Raw genomic sequence first — 19,371 nt, 5'->3', positions numbered from 1 at the left:
ATGGCTACATGTTTGTTTCTAGTGTTCATTTAGCTCATGTAGTGTTACTCATTTGCTTGGCAGCAGTATTACTGCATGGAAGCAAGCTAGGGAAAATGCTAATTACTCCTGTTCTAATGTGAGAACTTAATTTCAGATTGCAGACAAAGTTGTGCAATGCCATTCTTGTCTTTATTGTAATATTTCCATGGAGAGAGAAATACTATTTTTCCACATTAAGAAAAGTACTCAGCAGGCCAGTAATTGAAAAAGTTTCTTTCTTCTTGGTTGTGGAACTAATATTCATCTGAATATATTTGATGAAGGCTTAAAATATTCTGTCTTTGAAACAAACACATTTATTTTTCAGTCTTCTCAAGCCAGCAAGTCTCATCTCCTAACTTCTGCCTTTTGAAAAGACTCATTGGTCTTTAGCTGAATACACAAATAACACAAACCCCAAATATCCCTTTTGGTCTCGTTCAGGATCTTAGTTCTATTGGTACTGTTGGAATATTCTACAAAAAGATCTCAGTTGTTCACAAAACAGCAAAATGGCACATTTACTGTGCTGGGATGACATTCCATTGTAGAAGAGCTAGCTGTGAAATTGGCTTTCCACCCAAAAAAATTGCTGTTCACCCTATTGCTGTCTTGTATATTAGCTTCTTCCAGAGACTTCTAGAAAAGCAAGTAGACGTTTTATATTTTTCAGTGGAAATAGGAGGAATAGGAGGCTTCAGCTGTTGCTTAGAAAGCTCTGAGTTGGCATTTAGTTCTTCTTCTGGAAAAATTTGTTCATACTTACAGCTAAATTAAACTGTTAGGGTGTCATTTCTCTAACCTGGAACCAGTCCATTTTTACTAAGAACATTTAAAACCTTTTAAGTGAAGCTTCTGAAAGTGAGTGAGACTAGGCCACATAATTTTATACTTTGATGTATAATGCAAAAGTCTGATTGTAAGATAAATTATAAAAATCAAGGAAATTGCCTGGGGGATGTGTGTGTGTGTGTGAATTCAGCAGTTTCTTTTGTATTGGGATAATCTCCTAATGTGTGTAATAACACAGTCACCTGCTGATGACAGATGGTTTATGGGGACTGGTATTTAAGGAAGCCCTGCCTTCCCCCAGCATTTCTTGTAGGAGAGTGGTAGAAAACGGTGGATTAGAAAACATAAGCAGTTTGCATCAGGCTCTCTGTTGCTGTGCTTTCTATGGAAATCTGTTCATAAGCCTTTCAAAGGTAAATGTACTGAGTAGAGTCTTGCAGAATAATGTACCCAGACTAATTTGTTTTATCCTCTGTTTCTGCTTAATTCATATTATTCCCTTTACCTTGGGTAATTAAGAACTGACTCCAGCAATGACTAAGACAAGCTCTCCTACATTCTTTTGTTAATTAAACAGTCTTCCTACAAAATCTTGCTTATCAGTCTTTGGAGCTCATAAAATTTCGTGTTTGTTTTCTGGGGAAAAAAAAAAGTTATTTGATTTTGCTTCTTTCCTTTTTTATGGTAGTGACTATGAAATGATGGTGTTCATGTTCACCTGGATTGCCTTTCACTCTCAGCCGGTTCGTGCCCTACTAGTCAGCAGAAGATCTAAAATAGCCACTCCCTTAATGGTTTTCTTTGCCTTCTAAAGAAAAAGCTGTCCCCAGCGTATTCCAAGAACTTGTTGGACTGTCTCCTTCTTGTATTTATTTTTCAACAGAAAAAAAAAATAATTAATTTCAAGAAGTAATTAAAGCCATCAGGTTCTGTCCTTTTGGATGCTTCCCTTGTGTGATCAAAAAACACAACTTCTCTCCACCCAAAAAGCTAGTCTATAATAAACTTCTATCTTAGTATACCCTGGTTTTCCCTTTTCATCTTCTTCATCTTGTTAAACAATCTTCCAGGATTGTTTAACAAATCTTCTTCTCGCCTCTTCCTGTACTTCACAGCAACTGTTCTTGATGTAGCAACTTTGTTTCTCTTTCTTTTTGTTTGACTTCCACAGTGATAGTAAAACAGAAGGATATTAAAAAATGTTTAAGATTACTTGCTTGATAGTAGTACTCAATGAGTAAATGTTGTGTTGCCCAAATCATAAGGCAAAAAATACTTCTTTTCACTACATCATTTTCTTAGGAAAAGAGAGGCATCCTTCTGTGACAATATTTCTTTCTCATCAAATACTTCTGGTGTTGATTCAGATGTGCTTCTGGTTCTGTAGAGATTTCCACTTTCTTTCCCTTTGCAAGGCCTTCTGGAATCTATAATTTTGTTTATTGTAAGCTTCTGATGGAACAGAACAACCAAAAATGTCAGAACAACCAAAAATAATTATATAACAATGAAAGAGAGATTTCAGAGTGCTCATATAAAAATACAAATCGCTTATGTTTATTAAGTCACTGGAGGTAACTGGATCTATGAGAAATTAAAAATCATACAAATTTGAGTATATGTTTCATTTTTGGGTTTGATCCCCTTATAGGGCATTCACTTAAAGGTTGGACTCATTTATCCTTGAGTCCCTTCTAACTCAGAATATTCTGTGATTCTGTGTGATTCTTGACTTTCTAGTCCTGTGCTATTTAATGTGCAAAACATTTGTTTCATGAAATCGAAGATTAGCTTTTTTCTTCTGGTATTTTGGCAAAAAGACATTTGATAACACATTATTAAACATTAAAAATCCCTCAGAAATAATTTCAAGATGTCAGATCCACAAAATATAGTATTTCTAGATTCTAAAACTCAGTTTATTCCTTTTCCCAAATAATGCATTACATCACTGGTTACATTTTCCAGTTTCACTAATTGAAGCTAAATAGGAGCATTTGGTATCCTTGAGTTTGTTTGCAAGTGAAGGGAGAATGGCTTTCTTAGATTCCTGTTTATATCTAAGATGTCTGTGTAGATTCACGTTGAAGATTGATTGAGCTGTCATATAGCCTATACTGCATGAAGTAGATAGCTGTGGCCATGATTTTATTATTTGTTTTTTATATCTTTTAGATATAAAAAGAATGTGGCCAGTGTTCTCACTATGAACGAAGAAACAACTTCCTGAATGTTTGACTCATTTAATTTTCTTTGGATAAATAATAATTCAGTTTGAGAACCAAATCATGGATGACATGTGTGTTTTGTAGTCATGCAGCTTCAGCAGTGACAAAATACGGATACCAAGGGTGAAGGTCTTACCTGTGCTATGGCAAACTCAAATGACCTTAAATTATGTATTTAAAGACAAACACGTGTTAAGCTGATAGGTTTCTTTACAGTTGCACTGAAAGGCATTTATTCCCCTGGAGAACATTTTCAAATTTAGATTGGCTTCTGCTGATAGTAAAATGAGTGAATGGAAATAGAGTTTGTATTGCTTCATTATTTATATATTTCCTCTGCATTAGGAATAATGAACACAAAAATCTAGACTTTAAAATTCCATGTGACATACTTAGGTTTCAACATCTTTTTTTCTAAGTCACATCTGTGTGCTATAATGCTGTCTCTGCTCTTATATTCAGGTGTTGATTAGTCATATTTTCAGATTTATAACCAGGTACCTGTCCAAAGGTTTCTCAGGCTTCTTCATCTAGATAAGAGTTCTCACACCTACTTGCTACCTGAACACAGCCACTGCCTTTCACACAAAGATTCAGTTCTGTGACATGAATATTCATTGAAGAAAACTGGGTGGAGTACTTCTAACACCCAGGTGTGGCTATGGAAGCCCATTTTGATTCTGTGTCAAATTACTGGATTAAATGAGTTTATTCTATCGCTGCCTTTGCCATATTCCTGAGACAGCAGATATGCAGATCCCTAATTCCTCCTGCTCTTTTAACTCATCTTTCAAGATGATAGTTCATCAAGGTCTAAGATATTTTCATGTTAGGACTCCTCATCTGCTTCTTTAATTTCTGTCTGCCTTGCTCAGAGAAATGTTAGCAAGATGTTCAGCCTAGCTTATCATACTTCTTTTTTTTTACATTTTCTCAAGAAATAATAAAACCTAAAGTCTGTTTGGGATCCATGGGGTTACTAAATTACCTCCCAGAGTTATGTTTAAATGGCAGGAACAAAGCATTTTATACTGTCAGTTGATAAACTTCCATACCAAGTAAGTGAAAAAGCAGGTGAGTCATTTACTAAAGTAACAGACAACAAAATTATCAGTTCATGGATAGGTGAGAGGAGAACAAGTCGTTGCCTTAAGGTTCACCCAAATTTTTAATAGATAAGGCCTTTCAGTGGTTAACCAATCTCCTCCCAGAATTTGAGACTGAAAGAAGAGAAGGCCTCCTTCTCCAGCTTGGAATCAGAAAGCTAAACAAAACCTGGTAGCCAAGGTCCTACAGAATGAGTCATGCAGGGGCTGACAATATTTGCTGGTGCTGGTTTTCTCAAAGGAGAAAAGACCCCACCATTTTAAGAGAACACAAACCTGCCTTGTGCAAAGACTGAAGGGAGAAAAGGAGGGGAAATTTTATGACACTGTAGTATCTTTTACTTTTGAGGTGAAGGGGAGTTAGAGGGAGGCAGTCACCTAAGAGAGGCCTAGGTGAATCAGGGGGCTGGGTTTCTCCTTGGTTTTGTTTTGTTTTCTTTTATAATCTAGATTGTTAATCTAGATTGTTCCTCCCTCAGCTGTTTGGAATAGGTTATATCTTTCCAGATAATTAAATGTTGCAGCAGGACAAATTTTTTTCGTATTACCTGGAAAAAGACAGGGAAAAAAGCCTGCTCAGTGCTCTGCTGCATGTCTGGATTCTTGCCAAAGTTTTTATGTGTTTAACTACACTTATGCTCATTTTTTTTTTTCTCTTCTTTGGTGTAACTGTTGTGTTATAAAAATTACTGGTAAAATTACTGTTATTCCTTATGTGGGAAATATGGCAAGGGCTACTCAGGGTGGTTGTGCACCTCTCTGAGAGTGCGTGTTCAGTGCAGACAGGTCGTTTGCTACTGAGTGGTGGTTCCAGCCACCATCCTTCCCCGAGTGTAACTTGTTTCTCTGAAATAATGGTCACACTTTCCTTCTCCCTCCCAGGTTTAACCAGTTGAATAATTTTCCTTTCCTTTTATCTTTCTCCTTTTTTATTTTTTTTTCTACTAGGAATTCTCCCTTGCCAATAGACACATAGATTCAAAATCCCTTGATAATCCCTACACAAAGCTGACATTCACTTACTCCCTTTTCAGTTACTTATATTTGTGCTCACTCTGCTAGGGCTACTTTTTAATCATGTTGCTCCCCATTATTATCCCTGCAGAGGAGAGAGTAGCTTCCCATGTTTTAAATTTCAAGTATAACTTTTAAGTTCTTGATGTAGACAGGTCTGCTTGTGAGAGTTACCTACATGTGCTGTGCCTCTGGTTCGCTAATTTATGGGAAATCTGAATAAATACATTTCTTTCATTTAAATAAATCAAAAATACAGCAATAAATATTTTATAGGCTAAAATATGTGTAGTAATTTTATTTATATTTTTATTTATAAACATATACAGAGATGTATGGGTATATATTTAAATGTAGATATGAGCTGAAGGATTTTTGGGAGATATTATTCATAAGCCATGGCTTTGGCATTGCTGTCCTGATGTATTTGTATCAGTTGAAGAAAACAGTATATAGAGAGGATGGAAAAAGAACAGATGTGGTGAAGCATGGGTCACATGAGAGTTCTTTGACAACACCCAGAACAGCTACATTATTCATTGTCTGTATGGCTTTTCAAAGGATGCTGTAGTGCTGACCAGCACAGTAATTCTTTATTGTCACACAACTTGTTCCTATTCTTGGGCTGCAACCATGATGTGATTTGGACAAGAAAGTGATGTTAATAGGAAAAGAACACTGAAGTCTTTACTTTGAAATTCATGGGTGGGGGGAAGTAATCAAATTCTCAAACCAAACTAGTTGAGTAGGGTGGAGAAATGTGGGAAGTGAAAAAGGATGCTTCATTTTGCCCCGGCCATGCCAGTATTTCTTATAGGGTTGACAAAGTATTTATACACTTATCAAATATTTAATTTTCTCTGTCCCTTCAACTTTTAGAGTTTTTTAAGATGTTTAGCTCTGAGCCATGCTCTGAGATAATTAATACAGAAGTATTTTTTCAGATTTTAGTTGATAAGTATGCAATTCATAATTAAAAACACAACATCACCATAAACATTAAGAAAAAGCCCATAATTTAGAGAGTACTGAAATCATTATGGAAGCCAGGAAATGCAGAAATTGGACAGAATTTAAATGCTGACAATTTAAGTCACAGTGATGTCTCCCACAAAAACTTGTGTTCCAAGAAGCCACTGTATATTAATTTACTTGTCCACAGTGTTTGATGAATAGTGTCATAAACCAGTAAACTGAAATGGCATGGCAAATGTTAAAACCCACAAAGCACAGGGTGAATAATTTGCATATAACTTCTACCAAAGCTTTTTCTGTAGAGAGAATATTTAGGAGCATGGTCTACAGAGACATAATGACAGTGTTGACTACCATAAGTATATTTAACTGAAAGGGGTGCTCAGGATCATGGAAACAAAGCAAAATTAACCCTAGCATGTCCAGCTAATCTTTTTCATACTACCTGCCAGCAAGAACCCCCATGCAGGTGAGCTCTTCCTCAAGAACAGCACTAAGTAAGAGTGGAGGACTGAACTTTGCTTTTGTTAATTCTTTCAGTTTTAATAACACATGGTACTGTCCTTTACATAGACCTTTCTCAACATTAATACTTAAAAATATAGAAGTAGCTGAGCCCTTATATTACTTTTAATACTGCACAGGTGCTGTTGTACCTGTAGGAATGCTGAATCAGGACACTTGGGCAGCCAGCTGCAGTTGTAAGTCAGCATTGGTGAGGCTTATTGCACTGATGGAACCTAGATACCATGTCTGGCTTTATGGAAAAATAATAAAGAGAAATGTGATAGGAATTTGTGTACATCAAGCCCATTTGCTTTTGGGCTGTAATAATTGCACATCCATTGCTTTACCTGTGTCTGCTCTTTGTTAAGGATTCGATAGGAGGAGGGAAGAGGGGACAAGAGGAAGGCCAGAGAGGAGAGATCAAAAAGATGGCACAAAAGCAAGCTCAAACCACAAATCAAGAACAATTAATTATTAATAGATTAAATTCACAGCAGATAGTAAAGAAAGCTAAGCCAAAAATTGAAGTAGGAGTGTTCAGAAGATTGAATCAGTAGTTTCTGTCTTTTAAATGCTTTCAGTTACATGATAAAAGGTTTGTTCTTTTCTAGGATTCTGCTGTAAGTCAGGTTTATTTTATGTCTCTGCTTAAAGAACTACAATTCTGATATTTCCATCCCGAAAAGATAAAGTGATTCATAGTAGAATTGCCTTTCTAACATGATTGATCTGAGACACACAACAGAATTAAGGATTCATTAGTTTACAGTATCCATAATGATACAAACCTTTGGTTAAGCATCTTTCTGCCCAGGTTTCCCAGGACACAGGAAGCATTCATAACACTGCAGCAGAGATGCTCTGGATAAAAAGAGATGATTCTTTAACAGAAGAAGATGACAGGTGTCCTCAACTCAGCCATGTTTCCTAATAGTGAAGACAGAAGAATCAAGCAACTAGTTATACATGCAGTGTCATACTCACTGTGTAGGCAGAGAACCAAAATTCTGAGAAGTCAAGATGTTAAAAAGCTTGGGCATCAGGTCCACTGATTTTTGGGATTTGGCTTTAGCCTGCTGAAGACATGCTCATCCTTTTGTCTTCCAAAAAGTCTGGAAATCTATGGCTAATTACAGCACAAGAAAGGTTCTCAGCTATCCATGACAAAAGCAATCTGAGTATTGCTCAACAAAATTACTTCTCTGCTTAATAAAATCCTGTGCTGCTGACTAGACTGATGGCATCATGGCAATTTCCTTGTCGGCAACTCTTTTTCCATATTCCCAGCTCATTATTCCTCTTATCCCCATTTGAACCACAAATTCACTTCAGTATTAACTTACAAAGGTTTTCATTTTGCTGTTTCCAACATGGCTAAGACACCAACTCTCTTATTTCCTAAAAATAACATCTAGGTTAGGTTATGTCCCATTATTATGGCTGTCTCAGAGAGACCTTGAAAATGTCTTTTATATTCCTGCTGCTTTTTGGTGAGATTAATAGGAGAGCATCTAAGCTGTGGTTGATTGTAGGTGTACAGGACTACAGCTGACAATGAACATGGGCCTTAGAGAAGGGGACAACACAGGAGGGAAGATGGCATGGAGTTATGTATCATTTTCATAGAAGGAACATAGGTCCTGGAATATTGGTGCAGGAGGAATCTATGTTGTACCCTAATACTTTGGCATTCGAGATGGCAGTGGATATACTGAGTCAAGAAGGCTCCCTTCACCCCTTCAGAATATATTTAAAGGTGGGGATTCCAGTAAATTCTTATTCTGATAGACATCTTTCAAGCACTCACAGAGTTTATTGAGGAGATTGTTGGGGTTTTATATATATAGTTAAAAACACTTGAACTTGTATCAGACAATTTGCTTTAATTTATTCTTGGCTGGCAACTTAAGACAGCTGTCACTTGGACAATTCTTCTGAGTAATTCAATACATTCATCTTGATGCAGATGAAGTATAAAAAGGTTATGTTCAACTCTACATTGGATCTGAATCCTGAATAGTATTCCTATTCAGCTCTGTTTGGAATTGAATTTCATCTGAGTTATTGCATGCTGCATATAATATTGTGAACAAATTTAGTGGAAGCAGTGGATGAAAATGTGTTTCTTTTAGAGAGGAATAATGATGGCCTAAAGTCATGTGAGCAGTCGTCCTGGAATGTGATAGTGCTGAGGTCTTCAGGGCTGGGCTAATGAATAAACTACAGTCTCCCAAGCAGGGACAAAATAAAAGGTCTCTCAAACCAGCACACGTCTGCGCTTTGCACAAGTGAGATAATGTGGACAGCCACATACTCAGTGTGGTATTGCCCAGGGAAGGCAATGAACCCTTCATGCATTGCAAATTATTTAGGAGGTCTGTCATCAATGATCAAGCATTGACAGTACAAAATGACTGTGGTAATGGTGACATGGGAGTGTGCACCAGGCAGTCTGGTATTATCGCTGACCATCCTTTATCTGCCCCACCTCTGTGTATCATCGTGCCAGACACTCAGCTACATAGAATTTCAACATTTCACAGGTGTTACTTATGCTAGTATGTAACTTTTCCTTAGGATGACAGCTGACACTTTACTGCTTTCTTCCCAAGGGTATACTCCTCCCTTCTCTTTTCCTTGGTCAGTACAGTCCTGTGAAGCTGCACTTTGAATCACCAGGGATTTGTTTCTGGCTTCCATGCTGGGCTGCTGTGCAGTGATCTGCGGTCTGGGGAGCTGAGGACTTGTCCTGCATTGTGCTTTTCTTGTACCATTTCCACACTTGTGCAATGTGTTGGAATGGTTTTCAGGACCTTGGCAGCTAGCTCTGCTCTCTCCCTGGGTGTGGCCCTCTTTCCATTTTGCCATGCTACGTGACCAGGTGGCTCGCAGAACACCTGAGCACCCTCAGATCTGAGGAGGTTGCAACACACAGCTTTTGCTAATAGTCCATTCCTCCTGACCAGGCTTTTGCCACTTTTTAAGCTATATAAGGTGTGTGACAATTAGGAATGTGTGTATGCATATATATATATGTGTAATTTATTGCTCTGTAGTGCCAGCTGCAGTGTAATAAGGGGTTTGAAGAGGGTAGTCATGAAAAACTTCATCTTTCTGGTTTTATTGGCTCAAGAACTGAATTAGAGTGAATAAGCTGGAATACTTCTTCACTTACCTCTTTAAAACAAGCACTTGACCTGCTATGGCTCAAGATCTGCAAAAGCAAAGCATGACCCACTTAAAAAACAAAACTGCCTAAACTACTGTTTCAATAAGATTTAAAGATTGTAAAAGAAATCTACCATTCCTACAAACTAGTATTGTTCATATAATTTTCAAAATCACAGGGGGGTAACATTTCACCAGATAAGTTTTCAGTTTGTTGTGGTTACAAATAATGTCTAAAGATTTAAATAGAATGTAATGTTTTCTACTACTGACTTTGTTTTTTATGATGGAAGCTTGACATCTTAATTTCCTCTGAATCATATCTTATGAAATGTAAATGAAAATTTATCTTCTCTTCCTCTCCTGTCTTCACAATTCTCCTCCCCCTTTTTTTGTTTTTTTCCTTTTACCATTTTGCTTTCTAGGGTATATTTGCTGTGAAAAAAAAAAAAAAAGAGAGATTTGTGTCTTTGTCTCTCTAAAAAAAAAGAATAATTGTCTCAGAGGAAAACTGAGATTAAAAAGTTTAGCTTTTGAAAAGTCTGAAAAATCTGACAAAGTATGTGAAAAATCTGACAAAGTATGCCATAAATGTTTAGCAACCAGAGTTCAGATAAAAAGAACATGAAGATCTTTTTAGTTTTTTTATGTTTCCTCTGGAGAAATTTGTGATTTTAAAAGGCTCATCAGATGTAATTCTGGATATTTCCCCTCCCTCTTCTCTGGGGGGAGTTTTGATGGTTTTTCTTCTGGAAACACGAAGGGTATCTTTTTTTGTCTGGTGTGTCAGACAGTTTTGATTAGATAAATTTCTGACTCTTGGACCTGAAAAAGACTCCCACTTCCCAAACATGGGAGATGCGTAGACAGTTTGTGAGGGTTTTTTCCCAAGTGTCTGCCAAGCAAAAGAGAAGCTCCCTGTGTTTGTTGCTGGCTGCTGTTCAGAGCCTTGTGCAGAGCTGGGAAACTGAAAAGCTTCATCAGGTTCACTGTGTGGCCAGCTGGGAAAGCCTCGGCTGCAGAAGAGAAAAACTATGGTGTCACCTGCAGAGGAAAAGGGTAGGTAGCTCGAGAAAAACCCTACAGAGTAGGAGATTTTTATTCCCAGCCTTTCCCAACAGGTGCCAAGAAGGCGTGGGAGGGAAGTGGTAGATTAGGAACAGGGGAGAAGACTCATGCCTGCCTTCTGCATACAGGAAACACTTGTTGTCTACCAGGTTTTAATGGTTGACAGCCACCTCCCTCCTGCATTCCAAAGCACCAGCAAATAATGGAATGAGTTTATGCAAAGGGGATTCCAGGAGCTGCTAATGGAGTGGTTTTGCTGTAATTTATTTAGAAAATATCTAAAATAGTTTGAGCCCAACACTAGAACTGTTGTAGCTAAAACTATGGTTAGTCATGATGCTTTTAAGGGTTAGCTTACAAAGTACCTTTGTAAAATCTGTTGTTCTAAGCCATAGATACCAAAGCCAATCGTGGAGTATGTTGGATTGGCCTATAACCAAACTAATAACTTCAGAAATTCAAGTGCAGAATCAATAACTCTCTGTATTTCTTGACATTTCCTGGAAATCTGGTTGTTTCTGGACTGTACAGTTTCAACCAGTTTCATCCAATTCCCTCTTGCATTATTGTTCATCCACAAAATATATTTTTAGAGGTAAGACATGATGTGGGTTTTTAAATACTAAGCAGGAATTAGAAATTTCATCCAACTATCCACCAATAATAGTGCAATTTAAATGCTGTTGTAGTTGTATCTCTTTAGTAGCTAACATTTACCAGTTGAAGTGCACAGTAGCATAATGCAGCATGACTGCCGTAATTAATCTGTAATAGCAGGAAAACATGTATGTCCCTTTTTTCTTCATAAGTAATAATGTATCTGTTTTCTAGACAGATGCAATGTTTATTTTAATGCTTTCTGCATTAATTAGTTCTGTTTGGAAGCTAAAATAAACACACCTAAGAATAAAAATGCATTTCATGAGAACATTTCCTCTTAGAAGTTTCTCTTGCTTAATGGAGAATATTGCGATATGGAAGTAATTGTGGATTTATAAGCAAAGAGTTGGAAGGACTATTCCACTTAATTTACATTTTTGCCCACAACACTATAAGGAACCAGTGGGTTTGGAGTCATTCCCATTTTCTTCATACTGGTTTCATAAAGTTTATTCTAACCAATATTGAGGCACTTCTCTGTAATAATTATTATAAGAAATAATTTTAATGAATTCCGGAAGCCTTAGGTGTACACTGTTATTTGGAATAAATGCTAAGTTATAGTACTGTAATTCAGATGTCAAATGAGGTATCCAGCTGATTTTTATGAAGTCAGGATAAGATATTTTAGTAATAGTAGTTCCTTGTGCTTAAAACTCTTCATTTGTAAATGATGGAAAATCTGTACATCAGAGAAGTTATCAAGGAGTGTAAACACTTTATTCATTTCATAAAAGGGCTTTTTGAAGTTCACAGGCTATTAAATCCAAATTTTCCAAAACAGCTGCTATGTTGGGCACCTTGATATTGGGGGGCTGACTTGAGACACATTTCAGTTGAAAGGTACCAAATGATACCCTGGTATGAGGTGTAATAAGATTTACCTCACATGATTTTAATCTATTTAATGAGAGCTTCTGTGGAGAAGAGAGACTACATTAATTTCATATTTAAATTTTTTGATTAAGTATTGTCATTTTTCATTCTGCTAAGAAGTTTTCAGAGTCAGAACCATACATTAATTTTTTCTGCCACAGGACCATCACATCAAGCTAGCATGTTAAACATGTAGTTCACTTTGTTGATTATGAAATTTGGCTTTGATCAAATTAGCAGTCCAATTTGCAGTTTGTTTACTGTCTTTATTCTTTCACATCTTAATGGCCTCACCCTAGTAACACAGTGCTCACAAGGATGGCTTTCTGCCTCTTGCCCTGTGACAGCCTATATTCTACTGTGACTGACCTGGGGAAAGTCCCCGTGTTGCTAGCAAAAGGCTTTTACTTTTCCATTTATAATTTCAGACTATCTGCTACCCCCCAAAAAAAAAATCTCTGGTTTTATAAATTTCATTACATCCTGAGTTACTTTTAGGTATCTAGAGCTAGAGCTGCTGAAGGACACTTTGGTGCTTTAGTGGGCATCTGTTCCCTAGACTGAATTAAAACTGCAGGTGAGACCTAGGTTTCCTACCTAATACTGTGAGACAATCTATAACCTTCCTCTGCTGAGCCCTTACAGCCAGCCAAAAGGAAACACTGGGCACAGGAGTATATTAGAAATTCTGCCTTACTCTTGAGCTACATAGAATTATAAAATATCCTGAGTTGGAAGGGCAAACTCCAACTCCTGGCCATGCACAGGACACCCCAGGAGTCACACCATGTGCCCGAGAGCACTGTCCAAACATTTCTTGAACCTTGTCAGGCTGGTGCTGTGACCACTTCCCTGGGGAGCCTGTTCCTGTGCCCAACCATCCTCTGGGTGAAGCACCTTTTCCTGATATCAAACCAAAACCACCCCTGACACAACTTCAGGCCGTTCCCTCAGTCCTATCACTGGGCACCACAGAGAAGAAATCAGTGCCTGCCCTCCTCTTGCCCTCATGAGGAAGTTTTAACTGCAATGAGGTCTCCCCTCAGTCTCCTCCAGGCTGAACAAGCCAAGTGACCTCAGCCACTCCTCATACAGCTTCTCCTCAAGATCCTTCACCATTTTTGTGACCTTTAATTTGGAAGCTTTCAAACAGCTTAATATCCTTGTTACATTGTGGCGCCCAGAAATGTGCACAGGACTCAAGGCGAGGCCATGTGCAGTATCATGCAGAGATGCCCAGGAAAAGCCAGCTCAGTTAACCAGCACAGAGCAGCCACATCAGTGCCCTCTTTGGCAGAGACTGATAAGATAAATGGCTCCGTAAGATTATTTCTTTTTTGCCCTGCAATCATTTAACGTAATGCTGCTAGACTTTTTCAAGTGCCACAGACTTTCCAGACCGCTGAGCTCCTATTGACAGCAGCAATTTTGTGTGAAAGCATGGGGAAGAGATGAAGATTGACGGTGCTTAAGAAAGAGCTGATTTCCAGAGACTGATTGCTCCATCTGTGGTACAGATACTCCTAAGTTTGCAGAAAAAGAATTGTATTTCTTGTCTCTGGTATCTATATACAAATACTTCATCTAAAAGGAGTAAGTGTTGCAGTAAGCTGTGGATCTAAATTAGACAGTTTATGTTAAATCTATACTAACCATTATATACCATTTAGAGTTAGTGACAGGACACTGTACACTCTCACAAAACAGAAAAGACCTACAAGCGTAGAAGAAAGAGACCTGCTAAATCAAAACCACTGACGTAATAGATTATTTATCATTGTGAATTGCATTCAGAAATGAAAAAAGGGGTTACATTTGTTAGTTGTGGCTTCTGGTTAAGGAAGACTTAAAACTAACTCCAAGCCACTTTCTTCCTCTCCAAAATGCTTTTGCTATTTATCCTTTATTGCTTAATAGAAGTACTTTTGAGTTCCTATCTCTTAGAACAAAACATACACATGTTTGTTTTCACTCTTTACTTTGAAAGAGATAGTTTTGATGAATATTTACACTAAGAAGATTATCTAGTGATACAGCTTTGACCCAGCAGCAAGATTCAAAATCATGAGAGCAAAGATGTGAGGCTAACTCATATCAAACTTCCTCACTTTCTCTTGTACTGAAACACAAAGAGTTGCAAGTGCAATCATTTATGTTAATACTATTTTTTTGCATATACATTTTTTGTGAATGTCTTTCAGGTTCAGGAGAGTTTAAATATTCTCTCAGTTATTCATTGTTGAATAATCCCTGCTCCTGCTTTTGGTGCTAGTTCTTTTCTGTTTTTTCAAGTCCTCTTATAGTACCATTTTACCACGAATAGCTCAAAAAATACAGATTTAATATACCAACCGAGGAAGGTGAAGAACCAAGGATGCCAACATAAATCAGTCTCTTTCTGCATAAAGGCACAGAGGCACAGGTGATTTTTTTTTTCTTTAGCCATCCTAAATTTGGATCAGAAAACAGTAACCAGGTCTGTGAGAACCAACGTGTGTGGTATATTTTCTCCTACTGCTGCATTTCTGTGCTTTGGTATTGCATGTTAATTAATACACGTAAGGCGTTTGCCCAACACTAACTTTGTAGTTCTTTGCAACATGTTCTCTGCTTATGTAGAGCTGCTTACTGAAGGACTTGCTGCCACCCTTCTGCAGTTCTTTCTCCTATCCTCTAATTGAGCCCCTTTCATAGTTTTAATTTGTCTGCCAAATGACTTATCAGTTGGAAAGGCTCAAGTCAGATACTACTCAGATATTACTTCCTTTTTTTTTTTTTTTGCTTGTTTTTACCTGAGTGCTGCCAGAAGAAAGAAGGGGTTAAAGCGTGGGAGGATTGCTAAGAAAAAGGGTTTGGTTACTGACACACAGGACTGCATCTCACACACGATAGTTTGTTTATTCTTCTGTAAAGAGCAGAAAGAATTATCATCATCATGGTAAGGCAAACAACACTCTCTTTTATTCCCTTTTTAAACCGCATCAGAAATCTTCATGTTAATACACAGTTACTTTTTTAAAATCATAAAATCTACTGATCTCCATTAGTTTTACAGAGCGTTTCTTTAACCAACAGATGCTCCTCTTGACAGAAGGGGAGGGGGGAACGATTTTAGTTTATGGAAATAACTAGCTCTGGGGAAGAGGAGATGGGAGCAGACATGCCTTTTCTGACATGCCCGTTCTTATTTATCTCCCTTCTCTCCTAAATACTCGTGTAAGGATCTGTTTCACTTTATCAATGCTTCTTTGTCTTTCCTGAGCTTTTTTGAAAAATTTCCATACATTTGATTTTACATGATTTGCTCCTTTCAGTTTTCCTGTTCTTTTCTAATACATCCAATATCTAAATCTCGGTGTTTGACACCTAAGAAATATTACGGTATAAAATAATTTCTATATACATCTATGCTTCTTGAGCTGATTATTTCCTTTCCAAAAAATCCATTAAACATGCAGGCTCATTAGTCTCATTAATCTATATGCTGTTGCAAAATAGTCAATTTTCAATGTACGTTTGAACTAAAAATCTACTTTTACAGTGAAAAAATAAATTTGAAGCAGACAGGTCCTGTTCTCTGAAAGATATGAAATGTTTCACTAAAATACCCTGACTTACTAGAAAATACAGTATGTGTAAAAATATGACTATTAAGAAAACTTACATTTGTTTCAATTCACTCTGCTCAAGTCTCGCATTTATAGCCCCTTGCTTGCTCAGGTAAGTGCCTGAATCTAAATAAATGTATTCCCTGCACAAATTGCTCAGGTAAAGCTGAAATTGTTTAAAATCCAATTATTGCTATTTATATCCTCTCTCTGCATAGCAGGCAAAGAGATGGAAAAGGCAGGGAGTGAATTCCATGCTAGACAGGACCTGTTAAATTTAAAGTGTGTTTTTTTTCTAACTTTGAAGAGGACATTGTCAACCTGGAACATGGTATATTTAAAATAAATGCTAAAAAAAGTTTAGACATCATATGCCAAACTCTTCATATTCAAAAGGCAGTTTGGGAGTTAAAATAACATAAGCCATATTTTCCTAATAGTAACCCCACTTTGTGTCTTTGTGAAGGGTCAGCATAAACAATGAACAATGAGTATAGTGAACTGAAGTAATTCAAATCCATGATTGACAGCAAGGTCAGTTAAACTGGTTAAGTTTAGCGATCATTTAGATTAACTTAAAATATAACTTTTTTTTTTCCCTTCAGTGAATCACAACAAGAATTAACTCAAGTCAAATGTTTGTTAAGTACATCTTCCCCCCCATGCTTTTAAAAGTAGAAAATAAGCACCAAGCCTTTATTTCCATCTGCAACTCACCCCTTCTCTCTCTACCAGTAGCTATGGCACTCACCTGTAGGAGAGCAGTGTGAAAACTCTTCTCTGTAGGACTCGAGTGGGTCTTGTGCTTCTCAGACTTTTCTCTCTCTTAGCTTTGATTTGTACATTGCTCCTTCCAGTTTTTCTACTAATATTTTCACAGCACTTTGAGCCAGCAATACTCCAGAGCAATTTTCAGCCTCACAAAGCCTGGCACTGTTATTGTGATATATTTCAGTCTCAGTCTCTGCAGAATGCTAAAGCTTGAAGAGTAATAGTTTATTTATTTAAATGTTTTTGGCTTAAGCACTTTTTGGGATGTCATGTGACTGCTAGAACTTCAAGGCTTTCTGTTTCTCGTGGCTGGGTGAATTACAATAGTGTGATTTAAAGATATTTGACATTACTGGCTTTCCAGCATGAATTTCCAAGGGTCCTACACTATTAGAATTGTTGAAGATAGAAGGGTCTCAGAAGTTTTCATGTTACTTGAAATCCAGTCATTTATGACCTTCTAATGAATGATAAAGCTTAAACTTATTCTTCACTAAATGGTTTGTTGCTTTTTTCCCCTCTGAAGATGAACATATGCTGGAAAATAAATGTTTAAATTAAAGAACTGTCCACAGTAGATATTACCATCTATTAGTTACCACAAAGTTGCTAATGACTAGTAAAAATATTGCTTTTTTCTCTAATGTGTGCTCTAAGAAGTGTTTTCATTTATGTTCAGCTGACTCAGATGAACTCATCTAAGAAAATAACATCCAACTGATCCCTCAAGACACATCCTGAAGTTTTGATTCAACAGATCATAGTAGCTTATGCGCTCTTTTCACTGGAGACCAGCAAAGCACATGTTTAATTGCACTGTTAAATTAGGGGTTTGGCTGTGGCAACTTACATTAGCTAATGAGAAAAAAAACCCAGCCAAAAACAGAGGAAATATGTTAATGCTAGCATAAACAGGTATGAATATAAATACAAACAAAATTTACATTTCTTGGTTAAGAAGGCAGCAGCATTTTGCTTTCAGATTAGAACACAGCTTTCAAGGTTCATGCAGAGTGCTTGAAATGGCTTCCTCCACAGTGTCCAAGGAATGGCAGGTCCTCTAGATTTTTCAGTTGCCAATGCCTTTGATCAGGTATTTCTCAAGCAGTTAATGTTTTAAGAGTAAGAATGCTTGAGCATAAGCACATTGAAGAAGCCTGATCTGCAGAGCAAGGGTATTTCTTGCTTTCTGAAATCAAACACTTCCATGCAGTGCTCTGAAGTCAAGCATTCTCTTGCTGTGCTCTGGCAGGCTGGGTCCCACCTGGGAGTCCCTTGGGATGCTCGGTCTCTGTGCCCTCTTGCACTGGCAATACTGGCTCACCTACATTTATCTGACTTAAAATACAAGCTCTTCAGGGCAAGTACCTGGTCTTTTATGTGTTTTGAAAGAGCTGTATATAATTAAGGTACTTTGTATGAAGAAATTACTTCAAAACAGTTTACATAGGGCAGCTATTTCAAGATCAAGGAAAAATCTTTAGCCTTGTTCCCCGAGGAAACAAGGCTTATGTGACTGGACTGGCTGGCTGTCCCTCCTCACTTCCATTCAACACCTTTTGAACTTGTTGGTTGTAGTTTAAACTACATTTGAAAGGGGGAGACGTCTCAATGATAATTAAGTTCCCATGGACTTTATGAAAATCAGTGGCTGGGAAGGGAGAAATCCAGATCCCCAGTTCAAATAACTAATTTTTCTAGGTGTAATCTTGCAAACTAAAAACTTGACAGCAAGTGTAATAATGATGGTCAGGTTGATAATGTACTCCCAACTACTTTAGAAGACTGACAGCTATTTCCATCCAATTATTGATATGATAGTTGACACCATAATAAAGTTACACTTCCCCTGTTTTGGTGTTCCAACAGTTTTTAGCATGAACAATATAGTCATCCTCCTCACACTTTTAGTTATTATGAATTATGGGAGAAATCAGTATCTTTCCTTATTGCCTTGCATTAAGTGTGAAAATTTTGTATTTTTGCTTATTTTAGCTGGCAATGTTCATTATTGTTATCTTATCCTTTCCCTATAATTAGTTAGTACTGGCAATACATACATAGAATAAGAAATTAGTAATTGGGCTGCATTACTCATGATCTGATAGGGAAATTTATAGTTGGTTTTGTTATCACTAATGCACTTTACCCGTCTGAGCTGTATGAACTTAATGCAGCCCTTAATATTGCTCTTTACTTAATTGTTTTGGTTCTACTGGTTGAAAAAAGTCCTCAGAGGGGGAAAAGACAGGCATCAACTTTCTCATTTGCAGATTATTTCACTGTCTAATAAAACCTAATCCCCAACAATACAAAAACCTGAGCTTAAGATAATGACCACAGACTTGGCTATTTGAAGGCCAGTGGTGGAAGATCACTGTGTGAGGACACAGGTCTTGGTCAGCGCTACAGCTGCTTAACTGTTCAATGAGTGACATTGGTCAACAGAGGTAGGCAAAGACAAGGGTTCCATGGATTTCTGTTAGGTTGCAGTATAAGTCAACTCTACCTTTTCCCCAATTTAGGCTCTGTGTTTTTCATGTTTTTTGGTATTTTTCATTTGCTTGGACAAGCCTT

General features: G+C 37.3%; 1 protein-coding gene across 2 annotated transcripts in view; it reads left to right on the top strand.

Moving 5' to 3' along the window:
* Nucleotides 1–19,371, top strand: part of CRYBG1 (crystallin beta-gamma domain containing 1) — a 95,950-nt gene that overhangs the window by 31,762 nt on the left and 44,817 nt on the right. The window contains exon 1 of one of the 2 annotated variants that reach the window (XM_059842349.1): nucleotides 15,215–15,353. The exons of the other annotated variant lie outside the window; for it this stretch is intronic. Coding sequence (XP_059698332.1) covers nucleotides 15,351–15,353 — 3 coding nt within the window. The 5' untranslated portion in view covers nucleotides 15,215–15,350. Of the gene's footprint in view, nucleotides 1–15,214; nucleotides 15,354–19,371 lie in introns of those variants that run through there. 2 annotated transcript variants of the gene reach the window in all.

Source organism: Haemorhous mexicanus, chromosome 3 (genome assembly GCF_027477595.1).
Source record: "Haemorhous mexicanus isolate bHaeMex1 chromosome 3, bHaeMex1.pri, whole genome shotgun sequence".
Lineage (NCBI taxonomy): Eukaryota > Metazoa > Chordata > Aves > Passeriformes > Fringillidae > Haemorhous > Haemorhous mexicanus.
This window is presented reverse-complemented; position numbering and strand designations above follow the sequence as displayed.